Source organism: Hemitrygon akajei, chromosome 19 (genome assembly GCF_048418815.1).
Source record: "Hemitrygon akajei chromosome 19, sHemAka1.3, whole genome shotgun sequence".
NCBI classification, from domain to species: domain Eukaryota; kingdom Metazoa; phylum Chordata; class Chondrichthyes; order Myliobatiformes; family Dasyatidae; genus Hemitrygon; species Hemitrygon akajei.
This window is the reverse complement of record NC_133142.1, coordinates 45179889-45202731: the sequence shown is the minus strand read 5'-3', so window position 1 is coordinate 45202731 and position 22843 is coordinate 45179889. Positions and strand designations below refer to the sequence as shown.

General features: G+C 41.1%; 1 protein-coding gene across 1 annotated transcript in view; it reads left to right on the top strand.

Moving 5' to 3' along the window:
* Positions 1-22843, top strand: part of lmcd1 (LIM and cysteine-rich domains 1) — a 62613-nt gene that overhangs the window by 9386 nt on the left and 30384 nt on the right. Inside the window, exons 2-3 of the mRNA XM_073072443.1 lie at positions 8906-8991; positions 19410-19665. Coding sequence (XP_072928544.1) covers positions 8906-8991; positions 19410-19665 — 342 coding nt within the window. The remainder of the gene's footprint in view (positions 1-8905; positions 8992-19409; positions 19666-22843) is intronic.

Here is a 22843-nt window from a genome sequence, read left to right as displayed (position 1 = left end):
TTGGCTGATTAGATAATGAACCTGTGTACCTAGTGAAATGGCCACTCAATGCAGATCGTTAAAGGACAGTGCTGACTCCAGTGCTGAAAGCCAATATTAACATATTTACAGTGCCTTAAGGAGACTTATCATGAAAGTCTGACATTTCATAGGCTGTGATTACTAATATTGATCCACTAACATGATGTATATCAGTCACAAGTTTCAACACGTATAGTGAACCGGACTTCTTCCATTGGCAACACATTACCAGCAACCACTGATCAAAAAACTTCTTATGAAACAAAATGGGAGCTATGCTTTCAACATTCCTTTGAAAATACCAGACTGAAACAATCCAAACGTCCATGGGACTAGTCCAATGACCACAGGCAAATTCCGCTGCCTGATCAGAGAAAGATGAAAACATGTGTCTCCTCCCAACCTCAATGGAATTCCAAAGCAATTATGCATTTTTACATTATTTTGATTTTTGCTTTTCAAAAGTCTGCCACCGGATTTTTAATACAATATAAATATTTAATGAAGTACAAATGGGACATAACCAGATTAATTGAATTGATAACTTATAAGATTAAACACACGAGTTCTGAAATCAGCGTAACTACGCAGTGCTGTGATTTTCCAAAATGCAAACTGCATTTTGATCTAATATTAAGTTGACCAACTATTGAGTCTGCAATTGGAAAGGGACACGAATATAATTGTTTACGCTAGGCACTAAAATACCTACATATTTATAACTAAGTTTAATAAAATATGTTTTCTACAGTTTCTAGACGAAATTCGAATTAAGTTCAAATTCATACATGAATATAAACAAATGAAGCAGCATTCCTCCAGAGCCAAGGTAGACACGTTATCAACGGCAGATAGCACATAGGTTTCTGATTTCAAAAATGTATACTGTCACAAAGAAAAACAAATGAAGCTCAAGTCCCTGAGTGGCAGGACTGTAGATTTTCATGGTGCAGCTTGTTCTTCCACTGAGCAAACATCAGAGGCAGTGCCTTCGAGAGGGGCTTAGCACCCCCCCCCCCCCCACCAGCAACCCAGCATGAATTCCAGTGCGCCCAGCAGAGTCGCCTGCTCTCTCCCATGGGTGGCTGCAACAGGCTGCTGCACCCAAGGTGGCTCCATGGACGAGGCATAGCCCTCACCACAACTGAATCAATAGAACTCCCCTGCCATCGATCTTGGCAATAAACCAATGAACTGAACTTACAGCAATCTACATTACCAATGTCCAACAGGGTCTTGCAATCCCAATAAAAAGTCTAAGACAATCACTCGCTCCACTTGTTGGATCATGCACTGTCTTGACACAGTGGTACACAACAAGCCCAGGTGACAACACAATGATACACAATATGTCCAGCTCAGTTTCTATTGAACAACTCACCTACGGTATAGTCCTGCAGTACTTGATGTTCATAGTGTCCAGCAGTGACTTGTGATTCTCAAAAAATTCTCAAGATAGACAATTGCCCCTATGATTGGGTCTGGAGCTTCCTGGAAGCTACCAATACTAAATATAAATGGCAGGGAAATGATTTACAGAAGCATATATATTTTAGATAATCATTGGGGATGCTTCCTTTCCTAATTGTCACCTTGGCCTCAGCAACATCCCAATGTGGGCAATTCCAGGGAATCAGTCAGAAATCAGGTGCTTACTAAATATTCCTGTCAAATTCCCAAGAATATTATATTTTACTGGGTAAGCAGGAATGAGCTTTTAATGACAGACTAAATCATTATTATTGCTTGAACAGCCATTATAGTCATAAAAATCAAATTTTATGATATACTTGTTTTTTCAGAAAAATATTCAGTTTAATCTATTTATCTTTTTCAAAAGAAAAAAATGCAGATTTCACCACAGAAATGTAAAAACCAAATAATGTGACATGAAATGTTAGCAGTTTCCTTTTCCACCAATGTTGCCTGACACACAGAGTTATTCCAGTATTTTCTGTTTTTGTCTATTGACTTTGAAATGGCTATTGATGATATGCTGGAACCTACCTTAATAGCACAAATGCATTAATAATTGTTTTAAAATTAGGTTCAAATCACAGCATCCTGCTCTCTGATTTGGTGCCAATGAGAATTAGTTGTCTACATAGAAAGGCTATTCAGCCCATCACACCCATGCTGATCATTAACCACTGATTATACTTTAAGATCAAAATTAATTTATTATTAAAGTATATATACAATGTACAACGTTGATATTTGTCTTCTTGCAGGGAGCCACGAAACATAGAAACACAATAAACCTGTTCAAAGAAAAGCCCCATATAAGACCATCAAACACCAGATGTGTGGGGGAAAATGGACAAATCGTGCAAACAATGAGAAGTAAACCAATAACATTAATCACCGAATCCTCAAAAGTGAGTCCTCAGAGCTGTGCTGATGGTCATCCTCAGCACTGCTCCGATGGCCGCAGACCACAGTGCAGAGATAGTCCAGCCCAGACGTGCACCAATCAAATCTCACACATGGTGAATAAGGAAGTAAACAAAAAACACTGGGAACATGAACTGCAGAGTCCTCAGAGTGAGTGCACAATTGTGGAGCATATTCCGCCTGAGGCGAGCCCATCCAGAAGTCTAATGGTTGCAGGCACCAGCTGCTCCTGAACCTGGTGGTATGGGACCTAAGTCTCCTGCACCTGCGCCTAGACAATCATGTCTCACTATAACTACTGAACCAAAGGGTTACCGTTTCATAGACCATAGACACACGATTCATCTGATGGGTGGCCTCTTTGAAACATCCAAGATTCTGGGATTTGCAGGATAGATGCCAAGCAATTTTTAAAAAAATATAGTTTAAAATATTTGTTTTCTCTAACATAAGCAAATACAAGGCTGAATAGAAATTTCAAAAACAGAGTAACTGTGCTTGTTGGAAAAGCAGAAAGCGAAGAACTAAGCTTTGGATCCCAATGTTTCCAAATTGAAGAACATAATAACTCAATCTGAAAATATGAAAAAAATGCTAGTGGAAAAGTAGTTATTTATTAATTGCCTTCTTTTATTATTGAATGCAATTATCTCAACCTGTCTCTTCTAATTTCAAAAAAGAAAGCACATTGATAACAGTAACCTCTTTGCCTTCCTTTAGAACTTTCCAGAACTAATGAGATGTCCTCTTTCTTCAAAGCAAGGGGCTTTCTTTCCACTGCTGTCAACGTTGCCCTCACCCGCATCTCTTCCATCTTGCACGCATCTGCCCTCACCCCATCTACCCACCACCCCATTAGGGATAGGGGTCCTCTTGTCCTCACCTACCACCCTGCCAGTCTCTATGTCCAGCACATAATTCTTCATACCTTGCACCATCTCCAGCGGGATCCCACCACCAAATATAACTTTCCCTCCCTCCCACTTACCACTTTCTACAGGGATTGCTCCCTACATGACTTCTTTGTCCATTTCCCCCCCCCCCCCCCCCACTGATCTCCCTCCTGGTACTTATCCTTGCAAGTGGAACAAGTACCACACCTGCCCCTACACCAATTTGCTCATGACCATTCAGAGCCCCAAATAGTCCTTTCAGGTGAGGCAGCACTGCACCTGTGAGTCTGTTGTGGTTATCTGCTGTATCTAGTGTTCCCAATGAGGTTTCCTGTGTATCGGTGAGACCTGACATAGATTTTGAGACTGCTTCACTGAGCACTTACATCTCCATCTGCCAGAAAATTCAGGATCTCAATTCTACTAGCCATTGCCATTCTGACATGTCAGCCATGGCCTCCTCTACTGCTGCGATGAGGGCACACTCAGTGTGCAGGAGCAACACCATATATTCTGTCTGGTTAGCCTCCAACCTGATGGCAAGAACATTGAATTCTCAAACTTCCTGTAACTGAACCCCCCTCCTTCACCATTCACCATCCCCATTTCCCTCTCTCAGCTTATCTCCTTACCTGTCCAACACGTACCTCTGGTGCTCCTCCCCATTACTTTTCTTCCATAGGCTGTCCTTTCCTATCAGCTTCCCCTTCTCCAATCCTTTATCTCTTTCAACATATCAGCTCTTTACTTCAACCCTCCTCCTTTCCCAGTTCACCTATCAACTACTACCTTGTACTATATGCTCCCCTTCTCCCACCACCTTACTCTGACTTGTCATCTCTTTTTTCCAGTCCTGAAGAAGGGCCTCAACCCAAAACGTTGACTATTTCCTCTTTTCCATAGATGCTGCCTGACCTTCTGAATTTCTCCAGCATTTTGTGTGTATTACTTTGACTTCTACCGCCTGCAGTTTTTCTCTTGTTTGCCTTCCCATAGTTGAGGTAAACATTCTTTTGGCTGATACTTGAGAGAGTCAGGCCCTATGTTAGGGTCATAAGGCAAATCCAGCCTCCTGAGATGTCAGTATCCTTTCAATGATTATACTTAAGTCTAACTATTTCTGTTTCAAATGCGTTTCTGTTTGCTTAGCAGAGCATGCTTCACGTAATCTCAAACAAAATATTGTGTAATGTTAGAAACTTTCAGGATTTTCTGAAGCCAAAACTAATATTACTGCAATTCTATGAATGCTGTTCAGCTTATTACATTTTACAGTTGAATTTTCGTACAACATTGCTTTCAGGAATTCCAGAAATGTTAATTGGAGACAATAGAAGTATGTAGCTAGACTAATTTGATGCTCTATGTAAATTTGCTCAGACCCAAGTGGGATAGAGAATTAAAATGCAACCAAAAGCTTGTGGTTGTTCCTGCAAAGTAAAGGCAGGTATTCTGTGAAGTTGTTAGTGTTTAGGTTCTCCAAAAGCAGAGCATTGCATTGAAAGTGCAACTAAATTGCTTCTGACCAAGGACTCTTTTGGTCACTGGATGGTGGGAAAGAAAGGGGTAAAAGGACAGTGATTGATAGTGGTTGTATGAGAAACTACCACAAAGAGGGGAATGATTGTTGGAGATGGAAGAATGGCCCAGACACTCATAAATCAGGGCAGGTTGTTTATCAGTTTTCATAGTGAGAGACCAGTCAGGATACCATTGTAATACACAAGACAGGACAAAACAATGATGAGGATGAAAATTTCAGCAGCAGGTGAGCTGAAGCATGGTCAAAGATTTAGAATTAGAAGTAGCCAAGCTTAATGATACTGTAGGGATGGGGTTGTGACCTGAAACTCATTACCAGCAATTATGATACAGATAGGCTGGTTTAATTTCATAGAACACTGCAGGCCTACAAGATGTTGTACCAACCTTTTAACTTTTACTAACATGCCCTGCTAAACAAACAGAAATACATTTGAAACAGAAGTAGTTCGACTTAAGTACCTATGCTGGATTTGCCTTATAACCCTAACATTGGAGGCTGACTCTCTCAAGTGTCAGTCAAAAGGATGTTTACCTCAACTATGGGAAGGCAAACAAGAGAAAAACTGCAGATGTTGGCTATCAAAGTAATACACACAAAATGCTGGAGGAATTCAGCACACCAGACAGCATCTATAGAAAAGAGGAAATAGTGAACGTTTTGGGCTGTGACCCTTCATCAGGACTGGAAAAAAGAGGTGAGAAGTCAGAGTAAGGAGGTTGGGGGGAGGAGGGGAGTTAATAGATGAAACTGGGTGAGGGGGAGGGGTGAAGTAAAGAGCTGAGATGTTGATTGGTGAACGAGGTAAAGGATTGAAGAAGGGGAATCTGATAGGAGAGGACAGAAGGCCATGGAAGTAAATGAATGGTGAGGAGCGCCGGAGGGAGGTGTTGGGCAGGTAAGGAGATAAGGTGAGAGAGGGGAATGGTGAAGGAGGGGGTGGGTCCTAACTGAGCATTCCAAATCTAGTTGTAAGAGAGAATGATGGAATTAGTGGACTAGAAACTGATGAGGAAAGTTTCCATTGGACTTGTTCTTCAGTATTTTGTTTGGTAAGATTTTAGTTCATTCATTGCTGGATGTCTGACAAGCAGTGTGGAAGTTTAGAGACAGAAGCCTCTAGCAAGGCCTTTGACAAGGTCGAATGTTACAAGCTGGTTAAGAATTTAAGATCACATGGAATCCAGGGTGTGCTAGCCAAGTGGATATAAAATTAGTTTAGTGGCAGGAGTCAGGGAGTGTTGGCTGAGAGTTGCTTTTTAGATTGGAGACCTGTGACCAGTAGGGTGCAATAGGACTCCTGCTATCTGTCATGTATATTAATTTGGATGCGGATATAGCTAGTGAGGTTAACAAGCTTGCAGATGACACCAAAATTGATAGAATAATGGAAAAAGATGTCAAAGCTTACAATCAGATATAGACAAACTGGGAAAATGGGCAAGACAATGGCTGATGGGATTTAACCCGCACATGTATAGGGTGGTGTATTCTGGGAACTTAAACCAGGACAGGCTATACATGACCATGGTTCTTAGAAGTGTTGCTGGACTGAGACGAACTAGTGACACAAATACATGGCTTCCTCAAAAAACAAGTAAGCAAGTTGATGAAGAAAGAATCTGGCATGATTGCCTTCTTTAGTCAAAATATTGAGTGTAAGTGTAGAGATGCCATTTTACTATTGCCAGAACATTGGTTCGGTAGCATTTGGAGTATTGTGTGCAGTTCTGGTCACCATAAAAAAGGCAAGGATGTGATTAAGCTAGAAAGAACACAGAAATGTAAATGTAACAAGGATCCTGCAAGGATTGAAGGGCTTAAGTCATCAGGAGGGATAGAATAGATTGTGTCTGTTTTCTCTTGAGTGAAAGAGGCTTACTGGTGACAAGATGGAGATTCATGAGAGACTTAGTGTAGAAAGCTAGTACCTGTTTCTCAGGATAGAGGTATCTAAATCTAGAGGGCATAGGTTTAAGATAAGAGGGAAGAGTTTTAGAAAGGTTCTGTGGGGTAAACCTTTCACACGAAAAATAGTTGATATCTGGAATGAGCTACCAGATGTAATGGTGGAGACAGGAGCAGTAACAACATTTAAGAGGCATCTTGACAGATACTTGAATAAACAGGGCATAGAGGGACATCTAGTTAATGCAGGAAAGAGAGAATAGTATGGGATAGACATGCATGATGGTCAGCATAGGTATAATGGGCCCAAGGGCCTGTTCCTGGGCTGTACTGCTTTATGATTCTATGACTCCTGCTTCATTCTGCCAGTTCCTTGGAAGCTCGCCTAAAGTTGAAGGAGTTAAGCCAAGATTGAGCATTCCAGTATGGGTTGTTGGCTGTTATCAAATTTATTCTTCACCACTTACTATCAAATATATTTGCAGTTCATAGCAAGCTTTCTCGTGTTTAGTTCTCTGAACCTAATATTTGTAAGAATAAGTATCTGGCCTGTTATTAAATTCTACTCCCTTTATTTTTGTGATGTGAACATTGCTGACAAGGCTAGTATTCCTGTACTAGGGAATTTGATGGTAAATCATTTTCCAGAACGGCTGCAGTCTAGGCATTGAAATGCAACCATTGTGTTCTCAGCTCAGATAATCTTCAAGTCTATCTAGATAAAGTGAGAGGAGATTGGAGCCAGCTCAATCATATTGTCAACTATAATTGCATAACATTTATATTTCATTCCGTAAGCATTGTTACAGTCCTTTCTGGATCGCTTAGCAACACTCAGAAAAGTGATTTGTTTTTTCTTTGTGTGGTATGGCATGGTGAATTGTTATGCAATATTCAGTGCTCCATTTGGAGGACCACATTACCTTGAGTATTGCCCGCCATCTATTCACCGTCCTCAACCTCACACAGCATTGCTGGTGTGATTTTCTTTCCAACTCCATATATGTAGGGCCAGTCGGGCCTCAATCTCTGTTCCAAGTACATTCTCCTCCTGAGCCTTGGGAGGATGACTAAGAGATATGTATTCAAATACGAAAATATGCAACACTTAGTTGGTCATAGCTGAATTTTATGGCAGTGGATTGAATATCATGTCACACTACACACCATATCCATGCCATTCTACCACAGCCTTTATGTGGTAGAATTTTTCAACCTCCTATTATTTAGATATCAGAAGTTTAAGATTTGTTGGATATAAACCTTCACAGGTTTATAGCTGGGGCCTGTTGGAAATTTTTAACATGTATGGATCATGAAACTTCGTCCTTGACAATATCTCTTTTAACTTGCCAATCTTGCTTGCATTTGGTTTTACCTTTTGTAAAAACTGTTTGCATCACAACTTCCAGAATGCAGCCATATTTCAGTGAACAATATGTTGAGTAATTAAATATCTGGGCAATGATAGCATATTAAAGGAAGTATACTCGAGTTAGAGCAAAGTATTTAGAGCAAAGTGATGACATTAGCTTTTTCATATTAATAGTTGATAACAGGTATACTTTGTTAAACATTGAGGAATTGGAACTCTTCATCATTTTCATCTAAAAATTTGTAGAAATCACTTTTGAATGCAGTAACATTTCTAGCCATATTATTAATTTAATATGATTTGCACCAACACTATTTCACATTAATATCCTAGGCTTTTCAAGCAAACTCTTAACAAACTATACTGTCTACATTTCTGTTCAACAGAGAGGTCAGATGTAAGTATCAGTCACTGATGACTGAATATTATGTCAAGGTTAAGTGTGGGTGAAGGAAGTGGAGCAGAAGAATCGAGCTAATAGGAAAGCATTTTCAGAAACACAATGGGCCGAAAAACCATCTCCTTATGTGGTATCCGTGCATGGACCAACATGAATTCTTTGCAGTTAATCAGCATAAATGTCTACAGTGTTTTCTGCCTAGAGTTTGTTCATTGCCATATTCAAAATTTCTCACTATTCTGTGGAAGTATTCATAAAAACATGGGTTTGGCAGACTTGTGACAGAACAGATTCTGAATAGTTGGTTAGTTAACTGTGCTCATTGGGTTGACTGTTTTTTTATTAATTCTTTAAAAAAAAATTTTTTTCAGATGTCCATTCTCCATCAGGCTGGAAAAGGAACCCCCTGTCTTGGATGTAGAGGGATGTGTAAATCGTTTGAGCCTCATCCTTGGAGGTAAATTGACTATCTGGATCCATTCGGAGCCTATTTGACTCATGGTGCTGTGCCTTTTCTTTTTGCAAAACCTACTTACTACTCTTCCTCTAGATGGATTTTATTACTCTTTTCTACTGTTTATTCGGTTTCCTTTCAAAAGTTACTATTGAATCTGCTTCCTTTACCTATCCAGCCAGTGAGTTGCAAGGACGATGTGTGGATGCTTTTTAAACATTTTTTAAAGGAAGCTGTCCATTACTAATAAATGAATATTTGTCATATTTAGTAGCTGCTGGATAAATGCAAGTTAATGCAACTTCTGTTGACTTCAGTGTCCTAAAATGAGAAGCCTTTTACTTGATAATGTACAGTATAATATACAGGAGAAGCAACACCTTATTTTCCGTCTGCAGCCTTCAACTTGATGACAGGAATATTGATTCTTCATTCTCCAGTTTAAAAAAAATCTTCTTCTATTCCCCACTGTCGCCTTCTACCTCTTCTCACCTGCCTATCTCTCCCCCCACCCCTCCTGGGCCTCTTCCTTCTTTTTCTCGTATGGTCCACTCTCCTCTCCAATCAGATTCCTTTCGCTCCAGCCCTTTACTTTTCCTACCCACTATCCTCCTTCCCCTACCCCCACCCCCCAACTTTCTATTCTTGTATCTTCCCCATCATCTCTAGTCCTGAAGAAGAGTCGCAGGCTGGAACATTAACTTCATTTCTACAGATGTTGCCTGACCTGCTGAGTTCCTCCAGCATTTTGTGTGTGTTGCTCTGTATAATTGAACATGTTCTGTTTTCTAACCTATTAACGAGGTAAGGTTTGGACACTTAAGCCTTTCCTTTTGATTGTAAAGAAGCAATTCAGAGCACCGCCTGGGTGCCAGACCCTGACTTGAAGCATAAGCAAGTATAGATGACTTGAATAATTTTAATTTGAATTACAAGTGACTGAAGCGTTCTTGTGTTCTCATTTTTACTTTTTTTAAACTGACTTCTGTACCTGCAATTTGGATGATCATTCAGGTGCTATAATTAGTAAGTTTGCAGATGACTCCCAAATTGGTGATGTGGTGGGCAGTGAAGAAGTTGTTTGAGGTTACAACAGAATCTAGATCAACTGGAAGAGTGGGCAAGGGAATGGCAGATGGAATTCCAAATCAGAAGCAGGTATTTTGCCACTGTCTTATATACCATGAAATTTGTTGCTTTGCAGCAGCAATGCGGTGCAGAAAAATAAAATTGCTATAAATTAACAAATCAATTAAAAGTGCAAAAAAATTAATGACTTACTGTTCATGGATATCGTTTGGAAATCAGATGGCAGGGAGGAAGAAGCTGCCCCTAAATCACTGAGTACGGGTGTTCAGCCTCATGTACCTCCCCCCGATGGTAGCAACAAAAAGAGAGCAAGTCCCAGATGGTGTGAAGTTCCTTAGTGCAGGATGCTGCCTTCTTGAAGCACCACCTTTTGAAGATGCCCTTCATGGTGGGGAGGATTGTGCCTATGATTCAACTCCAACACATGGGAAATGATGCAGTTTGGGAAGTTAAACCAGTGAGTGCCAGGCCCTCGGGGAATGTTGTAGAACAGAGAGCCCTAGAAAAGAGGTGGTAAAAAAGGTGTGTGGCACATGCTGGCTTTTGTTACATGGGGCACTAAACACAAGAGTTGGGCCTTCGTGTAACAATTGTTCAAGTTGTTGGTGAGACTACACCTGGTATATTCTGGGCAGTTCTACCTGCCATACTATAGGAAGGATACGATTAAGCTGGAGAGGGTGCAGAAAAGATTCAGAAACATGTTGCTGGGAATGGAAGGCTTGAGTTATAAGGAGAGACTGGTTAGGCTGGGGCTGGTTTCCCTCAAGTGAAGGAGGCTGAAGTGTGACATGTAAGTTTGTTGAAAAGGTTTAAAGTGAGAGGCGAAAGATTTTAAGGGGATATGAGGGGCAATTTTATCTCACGGGGTGGTGGTATATAAAATAATCTGCAAGAAAAAGTCACAGAAGCAAGAACAATTACAATGCTTAAAATAAATTTGGACAGGTAGAAACATAGAAAACATACAGCACAATACAGGCCCTTCAGCCCACAAAGCTGTGCCGAACGTGTGCCTACCTTAGTGCTACCTAAGCTTTACCCATAGCTCTCTATTTTTCTAAGCTCCATGTATCCATCCAGGAGTCTCTTAAAAGACCCTATCGATTCTGCCTCCACCACCGTCGCCGGCAGCCCATTCCACACACTCACCACTCTCTAGTAAAAAACGTACCCATGACATCTCCTCTGTACCTACTTCCAAGCACCTTAAAATTATGCCCCTTCATGCTAGCCATTCAGCACTGGGGAAAAGCCTCTGACTATCCGCACGATCAATGCCTCTCATTATCTTGTACCCCTCTATCAGGTCACCTCTCATCCTCCATCGCTCCAAAGAGAAAAGGCCGAGTTCACTCAACCTGTTTTCATAAGGCATGCTCCCCAATCCAAGCAACATCCTTGTAAATCTCCTCTGTACCCTTTCTATGGTTTCCACATCCTTCCTATTGTGAGGCGACCAGAATTGTGCACAGTACTCCAAGTGGGGTCTGACCAGGGTCCTTTATAGTTGTAACATTACATATCAGCTCTTAAACTCAATCCCACGACTGATGGACCTGGATAGAAATGATTTAAAGAGATATAGGCCAAATTCAAGCAAATAGGACTTACTCATGAAAGCATCTCTACAGTATGGGTGTCCTGGTGAAGGGTCTCAGCCCAAAACATCAACTGTTTATTCATTTCCATAGATGTTGCCTGACCTGCTGAGTTCCTCCAGCATTTTGTCTGTGTTGCTCTGTTAGTATGGATGAGTTGGGCTAAAGAGTCTGTTTCTATACTCTGTAATTCTAAGGCGCTAATGAAAAAGCTGAAGTATTTGCAAAATTGCTTAACAAAATGCGAAATAAATGATCCATCTCAACTTCTCCTGCAATTCTGCAATCCATGCCTCCACTTTCCTTAACAGAAGCCTGATTCCAACCAATTCAATTTATTTCACATGATCTCAAGAAAGAGCCAGGAGCAAAGGCTATGGGACCAGGCAACGTCACAACAGTAGTACTGAAGATTCATTCTCAAGAGCCAGTAGTGCCCTTGGTCAAACCATTATAAGTACAACACTGGTACCAGGATGACAATGTGGAAAATTGCCCAGTTATTTCCTGTTGACCGAAAGCAGAAATCCTATCCAGCTAAATTACTACCCAATTAGTCTATCCCCAATCATCAGCAAAGTGAGGAAGTCATCAGTGATAGTGTTATTAAATTATGTGTATTGATGTCCAGTATAGGTTTCACCAAGATCACCTTATCACAACCTCAGTCCAAACACAAACAAAAAGAGTCAAACTAATTGAGATATGGGTAAGATTTTCATTGTCTTCCCCCTAAACTTTCCCTGCTGTGGAATATAAGTAGGAATCATTGGGTAGTAGGCAAAAACCTTGTCTTTACCTACCTCATGCAACTCAACATTGATAAAGCAACCAATTTTATCCTGTTATTGCACATTTGAACTTGACTTTCTTCACAGAAGTAACTGAAAGCTGGTTAACTTATCATAAATCATCACTCTGACAAAGGGTCTTCAACATTGAAACGTTAGATCTGGTTCCCTTTCCACAGAAGCCTATCTGCTGCCTATTTTCAGCATTTTCTGTTTTGATTTGAGATTGATAGCAGATTTTCCCAGGACATTAATCATCAGTTAAACTAGCTCAGCTGTCAAAAGTTTTTTTTGGGGGGGTGAACTTGTTTTACTCTTGCTTTTTAAATTGTTTGAATAAGCAATTTAATTTTCTTTTTTCTATAAAATACAATGGTTGGTTTAAAACACAATAAAAATAAATTTAATAAGATATTGGACTTCGGTGAAACCTTTCAATCTCAATGCTTCTGATTTGTTACGATCAAAAGAAAATTTCCCACATTATTCTTTGAAGCAGAGAGCTGTATTGTGGGTATGGTGATGTGGCAGTTACATTACTGGACAAATGCAACAACATGAATTATAATCACACCAAGGCAGCAGGAGGTGCTAAATTCAGTTCATGAAATAAATAAATATGCACCAAAAATGATGGTAATCTAATTTTAGGACTGTTGCTGAAACCCATGCAGAAGTGTAAGTGTATCAAAGGGCTTGCAGTATGTTTTGAAAATTTGTACATAGTACATAGAACATTGAACACAGCCTAGGAATTGGCATTCAGACCACAATTTTCCCCTGAACTAATTAAGCTAATGAAATCTAGTTCCATCTGGCTACCTATGATCCATTTCCCAAAATTTTCTGCATATTCATTGCTTATCTAAGATCCTCTAAAATCCCACTATCGTATCTGCCTCTGCCACCACTCCACACCCACATCCTCCTCTCTCTGTGTTTAAAGATGAATTTCCCTCCTTTTACCTTAAACACAGGCCCTCTAGATTTAGACACCTAAACCCTAGGGCAGGGTTTCCCAACTCTTATTATTGCCATGGACCCCACCATTAACCAAAGGGTCGGTGGACCCCGGTTTTGGAACCCCTGCCCTAGGGCAAAAGAAATCAGCTGTGTACTCTATCTATGCCTCTCATAAGTTTATAAACTTCTGTCAGGTTTCCCTCAGCCTCTGCCACTCCAGAGAAAACAACCCTAATTTGTCCAATCTCTTCTCATGGCACATGTCCTCTAATCCAGGCAGCACCACTCTTATAAACCTCTTCTACACTCTCTTTAAATCCTCCACATCCTTCCTATAATGGAGCAATCAGAATTGAATTCAATATCCCAGATGTGGCCTAACTAGAGTTTTATAAAGTTGCACCAAAGCTTCCCAACTCCTTAGCTCAGTCTTCAAGCATGCCTTTCTCGTTCTTTACTATCCTAACACTTTCAAGGAGCTGTGGACTTGGATCCCAGGATCTCTGTATCCATCAATACTGTTAAGGTCCTGCCAATAAATGCGTACTTTCCCTTTGCATTTGCTTTCTGAAAGTGCCACACCTCACATTTGACCAACGGTGAAAAACTATTTCCTCAAAGGCTGGGGTTCACAACCTTTTTTATACCATGGACCACTAAGCAAGGGGTCTATGGACCCCAGGTTGGGGTCCCCTTGCCCTATGAGAATCCTGAGTAATGAAACTGAGTCTTGCTCTTGGAAGTTGGGTCATTCAGGAGTGATGTCCGTAAGCAAAGGATGTGAGAACTTGGAATTCTTCACCCAAAAGATTACAGCTTTGTGGTCCGTAGAATTCCTCTGGATTATAGCAAAATCAATGCATTTTTTGAAATTGAGGGAATGGTGGGGGGGGGGAGGGAGGTGGAGACAAGAATAATGAGCTAAATCAGGATACTGCTGGTAAGGTTGATCAGCCATAATCTTGTTGAATAGAAGTAAACACAAAAGAACTGAATGGCCTGCTAATTTTCAGGTTCTTATTAAAACCATTAATTAATTTGGAGCAAAGGTAGTTAAAAGATGTGGAGAAGCTGATCAATTATAATTTAATTAAAAGGCAAAGCTACCTCAAGGGACTGAAGAGATGAGCCCTGTTCCAAAATTATTATCAATTTTTTGTCTTTATTTTAATTTCATATGGTTGGCTGATCTTAGATTCAACTGCAAAGCACCAACAAACACAAACTAATACAAACACATGGTGAATTTTACACACACACACACACACACACACACACACACACACACACACACACACACACACACACACACACACACACACACACACACACACACACACACACACACACACACACACACACACACACACCATTGCAATTGCAAGATTTTATTGACATTGGAACTTGGAAACCATGCCTCTCCTATTCATGGGGAAACCAGCAATTTAGTAAAGGTTGAAGGTTAATTGCCTGGAGAGACAGGAGTTGCTTCTCGAAAATATTGGTTTAATTACTCTGGGGCTTTTACAGTATCTGTAAACAACATCTGTCCACATTTTTTTTATAAACTAGCAATCTGAAATGCTTACAGATCAAGTTAAGTTTTCTGCAGCTCTAAGTTGTCTTTCCTCTTGGGACAGAGGGTGGTGGATGCTGATGAGGAGGGAGACCCTGACAGATTGAGTATGAATCTTCATTTGAAATTCATTACTTAAATTTGATTCTCAAGGTAGTTTCTGTGTTTTTTTTTCTGGTTGAGTTTTTCCAGATGGGAAATAAGGCAGCTTTCATAAGTGTTTTCTTAAATTTTAAGGGACCGTGGAGCTGGCAGTGTGTAAACACTGGCTGGCCAATGCAACAGTCCAGCAATATTTCCACCCAATCCCATGAGTGCTGACATCTGTGTGGTTAGGAATGTGCAGAAAATCAAAACCCTAGCCCACCCTTCCATAGATTGATTGAATGCAGGGATGTTACAATCAGGCGAGAGTTCCTTGCTCAGATAGAGTCATGTAGCATAGAAGTGGGCCTTCTGGCCCACCAGGTTCAACCTGACCCATTTTGTCCATCTAGACCAGGGTTCCCAACCTGGGGTTCAAAGACCCCTTGCATAATGGTATTGGTCCATGGCATAAAAAGGTTGGGAACCCCTAACCACCAATCCCATGAAGTCTTAAACTGAGTTTACTATTAAGTGTACAAAGTACACTGAGGTACAGGTACAATGAAAACCTTGCTTCCAGCAGCATCACAGGATTCAGACAGCACACAGAACTTAATTCGTACTTAAACTGTGCATAAATTAGACAAGACAATGGTGAAAAAGACTCTATTTTTACACAATTAAAACCAAATCCATGGTAATGCAAGAGCAGGTCTACAGTATTTCTCTGCTGTAGTATGATTAGGGTTGTACAGGTTGGTTCAAGAAACTGATGGTTGTAGGCAAGTAGCCTACCTGAACTTGGTGGTATGTGATTTCTCAAGCTTCTGCTCCTCCTCCCTGATGGGTAACAGTCAGAAGAGGGCACGACCCAAAATCAGGCTGGTGCTAGATTACAGGACGGGGAATTCCTAGAGTGCCTACAAGATGGCTTTCTAGAGCAGCTTGTAATATAGCCCACCAGAGGATCAGCTATTCTGGAGTAGGTGCTGTGCAATGGACCAGAAATGATTAGAGAGCTGAAGGTAAAATAACCCTTTGGGGAAAGTGATCATAACATGAGCGAATTCACCCTGAAACTTGAGACTAGTTAGGATACTTTCCACAGTGTATTGGTAGACATTTATTAGAGTATTTAGTAAATTTCAATAGCTCAATGGCTCCATTTAATATCAGAGAATGTATACAACCTGAAATTCTCAGTCTTTGTAGATATCCATGAAACAGAAGGAAAAACCCCAAAGAATAAATGGTAGGAAAACATTTGAACCCCCAAACCCCCCTCCCCTCTCCCACTCACAAGCAGCAGCAAAGTGTCAGTCCACCCCCGACCTGCCTCAGCAAAAGCATCAGGCCCCACCACCCACCATGCAAGCAAAAGCAAAGCCATAACCTAGAGTCCATCAAAAACCACTGATCATCCCAACATCCCACTGGCTCTCTCTCTTGCACTTACTCCTGCCACAGCGGGACAGCAGACCAACAGCTTGCTGTTTCAGTATTACAGTCTGCTGCATTGCTTTATTTCCAGTTTCTTTGACTCTGGAATCAGCAGCAAATTCTCTCTCACCGTTAAGAGAGAGAGAGAGAGGTCACTCGAGTGCAGAGGCCTCTGACAGCTGCAGCTGCTGCCTCAATGGTTTGATCTCCTGCGATGCTTCAGTTGGCGAGGAACCGAGTCATCCACAGGGCCGCACCCTGAAGGTACACGTCTTCCAGGCTGCTCCTGGAGATACTGAAAACGCTAGGCCGTTTGGTGAGCCCCAAGAGTGGGAACCCGCCGCCGTGAAGAACGGCAGTTGTAGATCACGGGCTCCAACAGGACCCCAGCCACCTTGAAAAGGAAAGAAGAGACAGTAAAGAGAAGAATTTAAACTGTTGCGCAGATAAATTCAAAAGATGTCTCACTCTGGTGCCATCATTAGCTCCTCCTATTGGGCTACATCCTTCTATGGTAATTTAAGTGTCTATCTAAATCCCCTTAAGCATCATAGTTATATTTCATTACACTATCTCCTCTGACAGTGAATGCCAGATCTCAGCCACTTCTGTATAAAGTAAGCTTGCCCCTCAGATCCCCTTTAAAATTCTTTCCCTATTTTATTTTCCAAAGTACGTTACACATCTGGTAAAATTCACTGTGTGTGAAATGCATGGAAATAAGTAGCAGACTTGCAATTCATTTTATTCCCAACCTGTTTGAATCAACATGTGGGTCATCGGAAGACTGCAGGGTGTGGAAGTTGTCATAGGGAAAGAGATTAATAGGAGTGTCCTATTATTCCCCAAACCTTTAGGCTTGATCTTGTATCTGTCATTACCCTATGGTCTGTTTCTAGAATCGAATTAGGTCTGAATTGAGGCTTGCTTTTCTTCTTTTCCTGCCAAAATTTGTCTTAAAACTTGCTTTATTAGGGATTGTGTCTTGCCAATGAAATACAGGCTGGAAAATGTCCAGATGACAGTGTTAATTTTAAGTCGGGAAACATGGTTCACTATTTTTTGGCATGGAAGATCCATGAGGATAAGGAGTCTTAATTTGTTGCAGGGGTTAGAATTAAGCAGTTTTCACTTTCACATGCATCTGCACAATCCAGCTCGGTTCCTTTCACATGGTGGATTCCTGTTTTTCCAGGTCTTTAGTTGTTTCAGGTGTTTCTGAAGCTGATGTGCTGTAGGGAAATTTCTTAGAAGTTTGTTATTTCTTATTCAAAATTTGCAACAAAAGAAAGCTGAGTATGGAAAAAAAACTTGGAAAATGTTGGTGGTGGGGGGTGTGTGTTGTGGCTGGTGGGAAAAGTGAGAGAAAGAGAAGGGACAGCTTATTGCCCCTTGATTTGAGGCAGAGAAAATAAAACAGACAGTATTGCTGGTAATGTTGCTAATTTTTTTGTCCAACTGGGACTGAGAAGGCAGTGGAAAGAGAAGTGCCGGCGAGATCTCATTAGTGGGAAGAGTGGATTGGAAGGGAAAGGATGTGGCACAAGGGATGACATCTCCCCCCTCACCAGGCTTCACTATCACCTTCCAGCTTGTACTCTTTCCCCTCTCCTCAACTCCTTATTCTGGCTTCTTCATCAAAAATGCCAGTCCTGAAGAAGGGTCTCGGTCCGAAATGGCAACACTTTATTCCTTTCCGTTAATGCTGCCTGAGTTGATGGGCTCCTCCAGTGTTGTTCCGCAAGAATGTGAACTTTGGGGATCCACCTGAGGTTTTATTTTTCGTATGTCGCAAAAAGTAACATCATGGCATATGCGAGTGATGGTAAACCTGATTCTGATCTGGGTCTCCATTATGGACTGAGAGTGCGAATGGGACAGGGAGAGGTGAATCATGGTTGGGAAAAGGTGAAGGGACAGGGGTGGGAGCAGGAAGCACTAGAGACACATTCTATAATAGTCAATAAGCCAATTGGTTGGAATCCAATGACTTTGCCTGGTGTTTCGGGGCTGGGTGTGTCTGCACCCACACCCTGGCACTCCTTCTCTGCCACTTGTCCCACACCCCTCCTACACCACTCCGCCCTTGCCATTCACAACTTCCTTTACTCTTGCCATTCTTACAAACTTGCTCTCCCTCTAAGTGAACAAATACAGTCTGTATTTGCAACAATATATACCCAAGCTATATATATTTGCCTAGGACTTTTGCACAGGACTGTAGCTTGGCAGCTTTCTCATGTGTGGAATAGAAAGGTCGGTGCAATAGAAAGGTCTGTCACTTTAAGCTTTGTCTCCAAAAAGGATTTTGCAATCAGTTGGATGTGCATTGTTGCTCAGCTATTTCAGTATATCTCAGCAGTTCACTCCAACTTCAGAAGAGTTCCCTTTATGACATTGCAGTTCTTGAATTATTTACTCTGGAGAGCTCAGAGGTGCGAACAGATCAGAAATGTTGTTTTGTGCCAGGTTTAGAAAAACACTCTGTGCTCATGGGCTCTTCCACCTGCAAAGAGGAACTGGCCAATTTCTCGTGACTCTTGACACTAAGAGGGAAGCAGAAACCAAGCTGCTTATTTCAGTCTGGCTTGAATCCCAGCTATGTTCCCAGATGTTATTAAGGCAATGTTTTTGGACATTGTCTAATAGGACCAATGGTGCAATGGCTTGCTGTAGAGAGGCTGAATAGTCTGTATTCTTAAATGCAGACTTTATTGTTCTAAGTGCAGTTTTCCCAACAGATGTTGTCCAAGCTCTTCAAATCCTTTGATCTAATCCTGTGGCATGACTAATTCTATTGATCTGCCAGCTGATGGTCATTCCTTCACAGAGAGATGCAAGCTATCTAATGTTACACTCTTACTTTTAACACAGAAAGATATGCAAGTCATGCAAATGCAGTCAAGAGGATCACAGCCCGCACTCTGATGCTGAGGATGATCGGAAAATTGGCCGGCTCTTGGCTGACTCCAAATATTCCAATCTGACAGCTCGGGTGAAGGGAGGAGACGGAGTTCGCATTTATAAAAGGAACAGGATGATTATAACCAACCCTATTGTGTCCAGAAAAGATCCAACTTTTGACACAGTCACGTATGAGTGGGCCCCACCAGGTCTGACCCAGAAACTGGTAAGCTGATCTGCTCAGCAGAACAGAGGCTGTTCTGCAAACTTGTTTTACTAGAAGTTTCAGCAGTCTTTTGGCCACATGGAGACATTCAGAAATGTCAACATGGTAACTGAGGATTATTTTATTAAAGTAATGTCATTTTAGGCAGCCAACTGGATTCTCTTTTTCACAACTGACTCAAGACATTCTGTGCTCACTATAATCTGTTGGCTATGGCTTAACCAAATATGCATATAAAACAGGAAATATGTAGTTTACATACTTAGTTTGCAACATCTTGTGGGTTTTAAAGGTCCAATATTTCATATTTTTTAACGTTTTACAATATCCCCGGAATAAGCCTTCCAAATAGATACAAGCATCAGAGATGTCCAGTCCAGTCAGTATTAGACTTCATTCCTAGACTCAGCTAAGTTTATTGATCCCAGCTGAATGTTTTACTTGGTCTAGTGAGAGAGAAGTGTATCCTGGCTCCTACTCATTATTGCTATTTGGCTCAATTATTCAAACTGATAGATGGTGGTTCCTAACAAATTGCTACCAGCTACTGTTGTCTCAGGAGAACTTCAATTTTCATAACTGTATGGAAAAAAATTTAGAAATCTATGATGTCTTGAGGTTAATATGTATACATTTAACTGCTTGTTCCATTTCTGGGCACACTGAGTCCAGGGGTACATCAGTGACAATCTGCAAAAAGGTCCAAATGCACTTTGCATCCTTCCATCAGCCTTATATCAGAAGGTCCGGCATAGAAACAGTGACCCACATTAAATGGTTGGAATCACCAGCTATATGATTTAATGTGCTGTATTTAAAACTTTAGATTAATCTTTTAAATTATATGACTTTCAAAGACAGTTTAAATCTGAAATTAGAAAGTCTCTGCAGCAAAATTAACAGTGAAATATCAAAAGCCCTCCAGGTGTCCTGGTTATGGGCTTTCAGGAAATGCTGCCTGAACCCTACTTGTCACTCATCCTTTCTGAACATTAGGTGCCAAGGGTCAGCTGATTCAGAGTCTGGTTACTTAGCACATTCCTAGCTTCGCCTCCCTATCCCAAACCCAAATATGATCTCTAACTCCACACATCCCTGTCTTTAAACCCTAACCTGACCCCTAACTCCCCCCCCCCCACTGTCGCCAAAACCATCCCTACAAACATGAAAAAAACTACTATGTCTGAGCTACAACCTCAATAGTGACCGCAGCTCAGTACCATCTTGAAGCGCTTGGTCATCGCTCAGTGTCGGGTAAACGTAAATGCAGTGGTGAAAGTGGGAGGTGGTAGAGTGGGATTGTGTGGTTGCTAGCTCTGGGTAGAGGAGCCAGTTCAGAATATTGCAGCTTCACACCTTCACCTACTCAGGGTCAAACCCGACTTCTCTGTTGGAGTTTGCTTGTTCTCCTCACCACTGTGTGGCTTTCCACTGGCTGCTGCTGTATTTTCCTACAACCCAAAGAAATGCAGGTTGGAAGGATAACTGTCCACTGTTGATTGTATATGTAAGTGTGTGGTATAATCTAGAGGTAATCAATGGGAATATGAAGAGAATAAAATGGGATTAGTGTAAATGGGTGCTTGCTGGTTGGCACAGATTCAGTGGGCTGAGGGTTTTTTACTATGAGGTTTGACTCAGACTCAATTAATAGTGGTTGCTGAAAGGTCAAACTTCAGAAATGGTTTTACATTGTTGGTTGGCATGGATGAACAGCCTGCAATTGACCCGTCCTGACCTACCAGATTAGAATGGGCATTGAAGTCCATGTTTGTACAATAGTTTGAAAATCTGCTGATCTCATTGGAATGGTGGGAAGAGAGCCACAGTTGATCTCCATCTCTATGAGTCAGAGGATTGAGAATGAACTAGGAACTCCACCCCTGCATATCACATCCCAGAAGAATCAGTGGCTGAGAAATAGCTTAGTTAAAACAACAAGTTTAACTCAGTGCAAAATGAATCATGGCACGTTCGGAAAACTAGTAGAAATTATTTTCTGCTTCATTCTTGAGATGAGTTACTTCCCAATTGTGACCAAACTATCAACAGCAGATTTTTTTTAAATTCCTGAATGAAGTGGCGTGAGGTTATGTATTTGAAATATGATTTTGAAATGTTTGAAGTTTAACTGTGAAGGTTGGAGCTAGAGCAGTGACATTAATAAGAGTTCCCGTTGACAGTATCTCATCTGTTTCCCGCACTTTTCCAATCTCCGGACTCTTCTTCCAAACGGAGCAAGGATAAAGTCACCCTGGTCTTCACGTTCCACCCCATCAGTCTCTACATTCAGCAGATTACCTTTAGAAATTTCTGCCACATTCAACTGGATTTTCTGGGAACATATTCATGCAGCCTTTCTTATTGCCTATAAAGTCACTTTTAGGTTAAGAGGCAGTGGACTGTTACAGGACTTGGTCTGGGACTCCAGCAGGTCAACCTCATTTATAATGAATGGGCTGATCAAGTGTGCTAGTGATTCAGTGCTAGATGGAGTGTGGGAAGGAGAATGGAACTAGATTGGCAGGTTAAGACAATGGCTAAGGATGTGACAGTTGAAATGTTGCAGCAAAAATAAAGGCAGAGTATATTTTAACTGGTGTGAAATTGAAAATTATGTTAGTCTTGAGAGGCACTTGCGAGAAATTTGCATGAATCTCTGAAAAGTTAAGGTGCAAGTGTAACACGCAATTAGGAATATATGGAGGTTAAAATGATTATTTAAAGCATAAAGCATTTAAATAAAAGCCAATATCCAAGAGCTGAAGAGCTGATAAATACAGAACATACATTTAATGGCATTTGAAAAAGAATCAGAGGTGATTTTCTTCTGAACAATGAATAATTAAGATTTCAAATTCATGATGAATGAGCCAGTGGATGCAGGCTTGATAATGGCTAAAAGTGTTGGAGAAAACATCAGGTCAATACCGCAAAATGTAGGAGTAGAATTTGGCCATTCAGCCCATTTATTCTGCTCCTACATTCCATCATGGCTGATCTGGGATCCCACTCAGTCCCATACACCTGCCTGCTCTCCATAACCTTTGATGCCTTGACCATTTAGGAAACTATCAATTTTCACTTTAAATATACCCACTGTCTTGGCCTCCACCACAGTCTGTGGCAGAGCATTCCACAGATTCACTACTCTCTGGCTAAAAAAAAATCCTCCTTA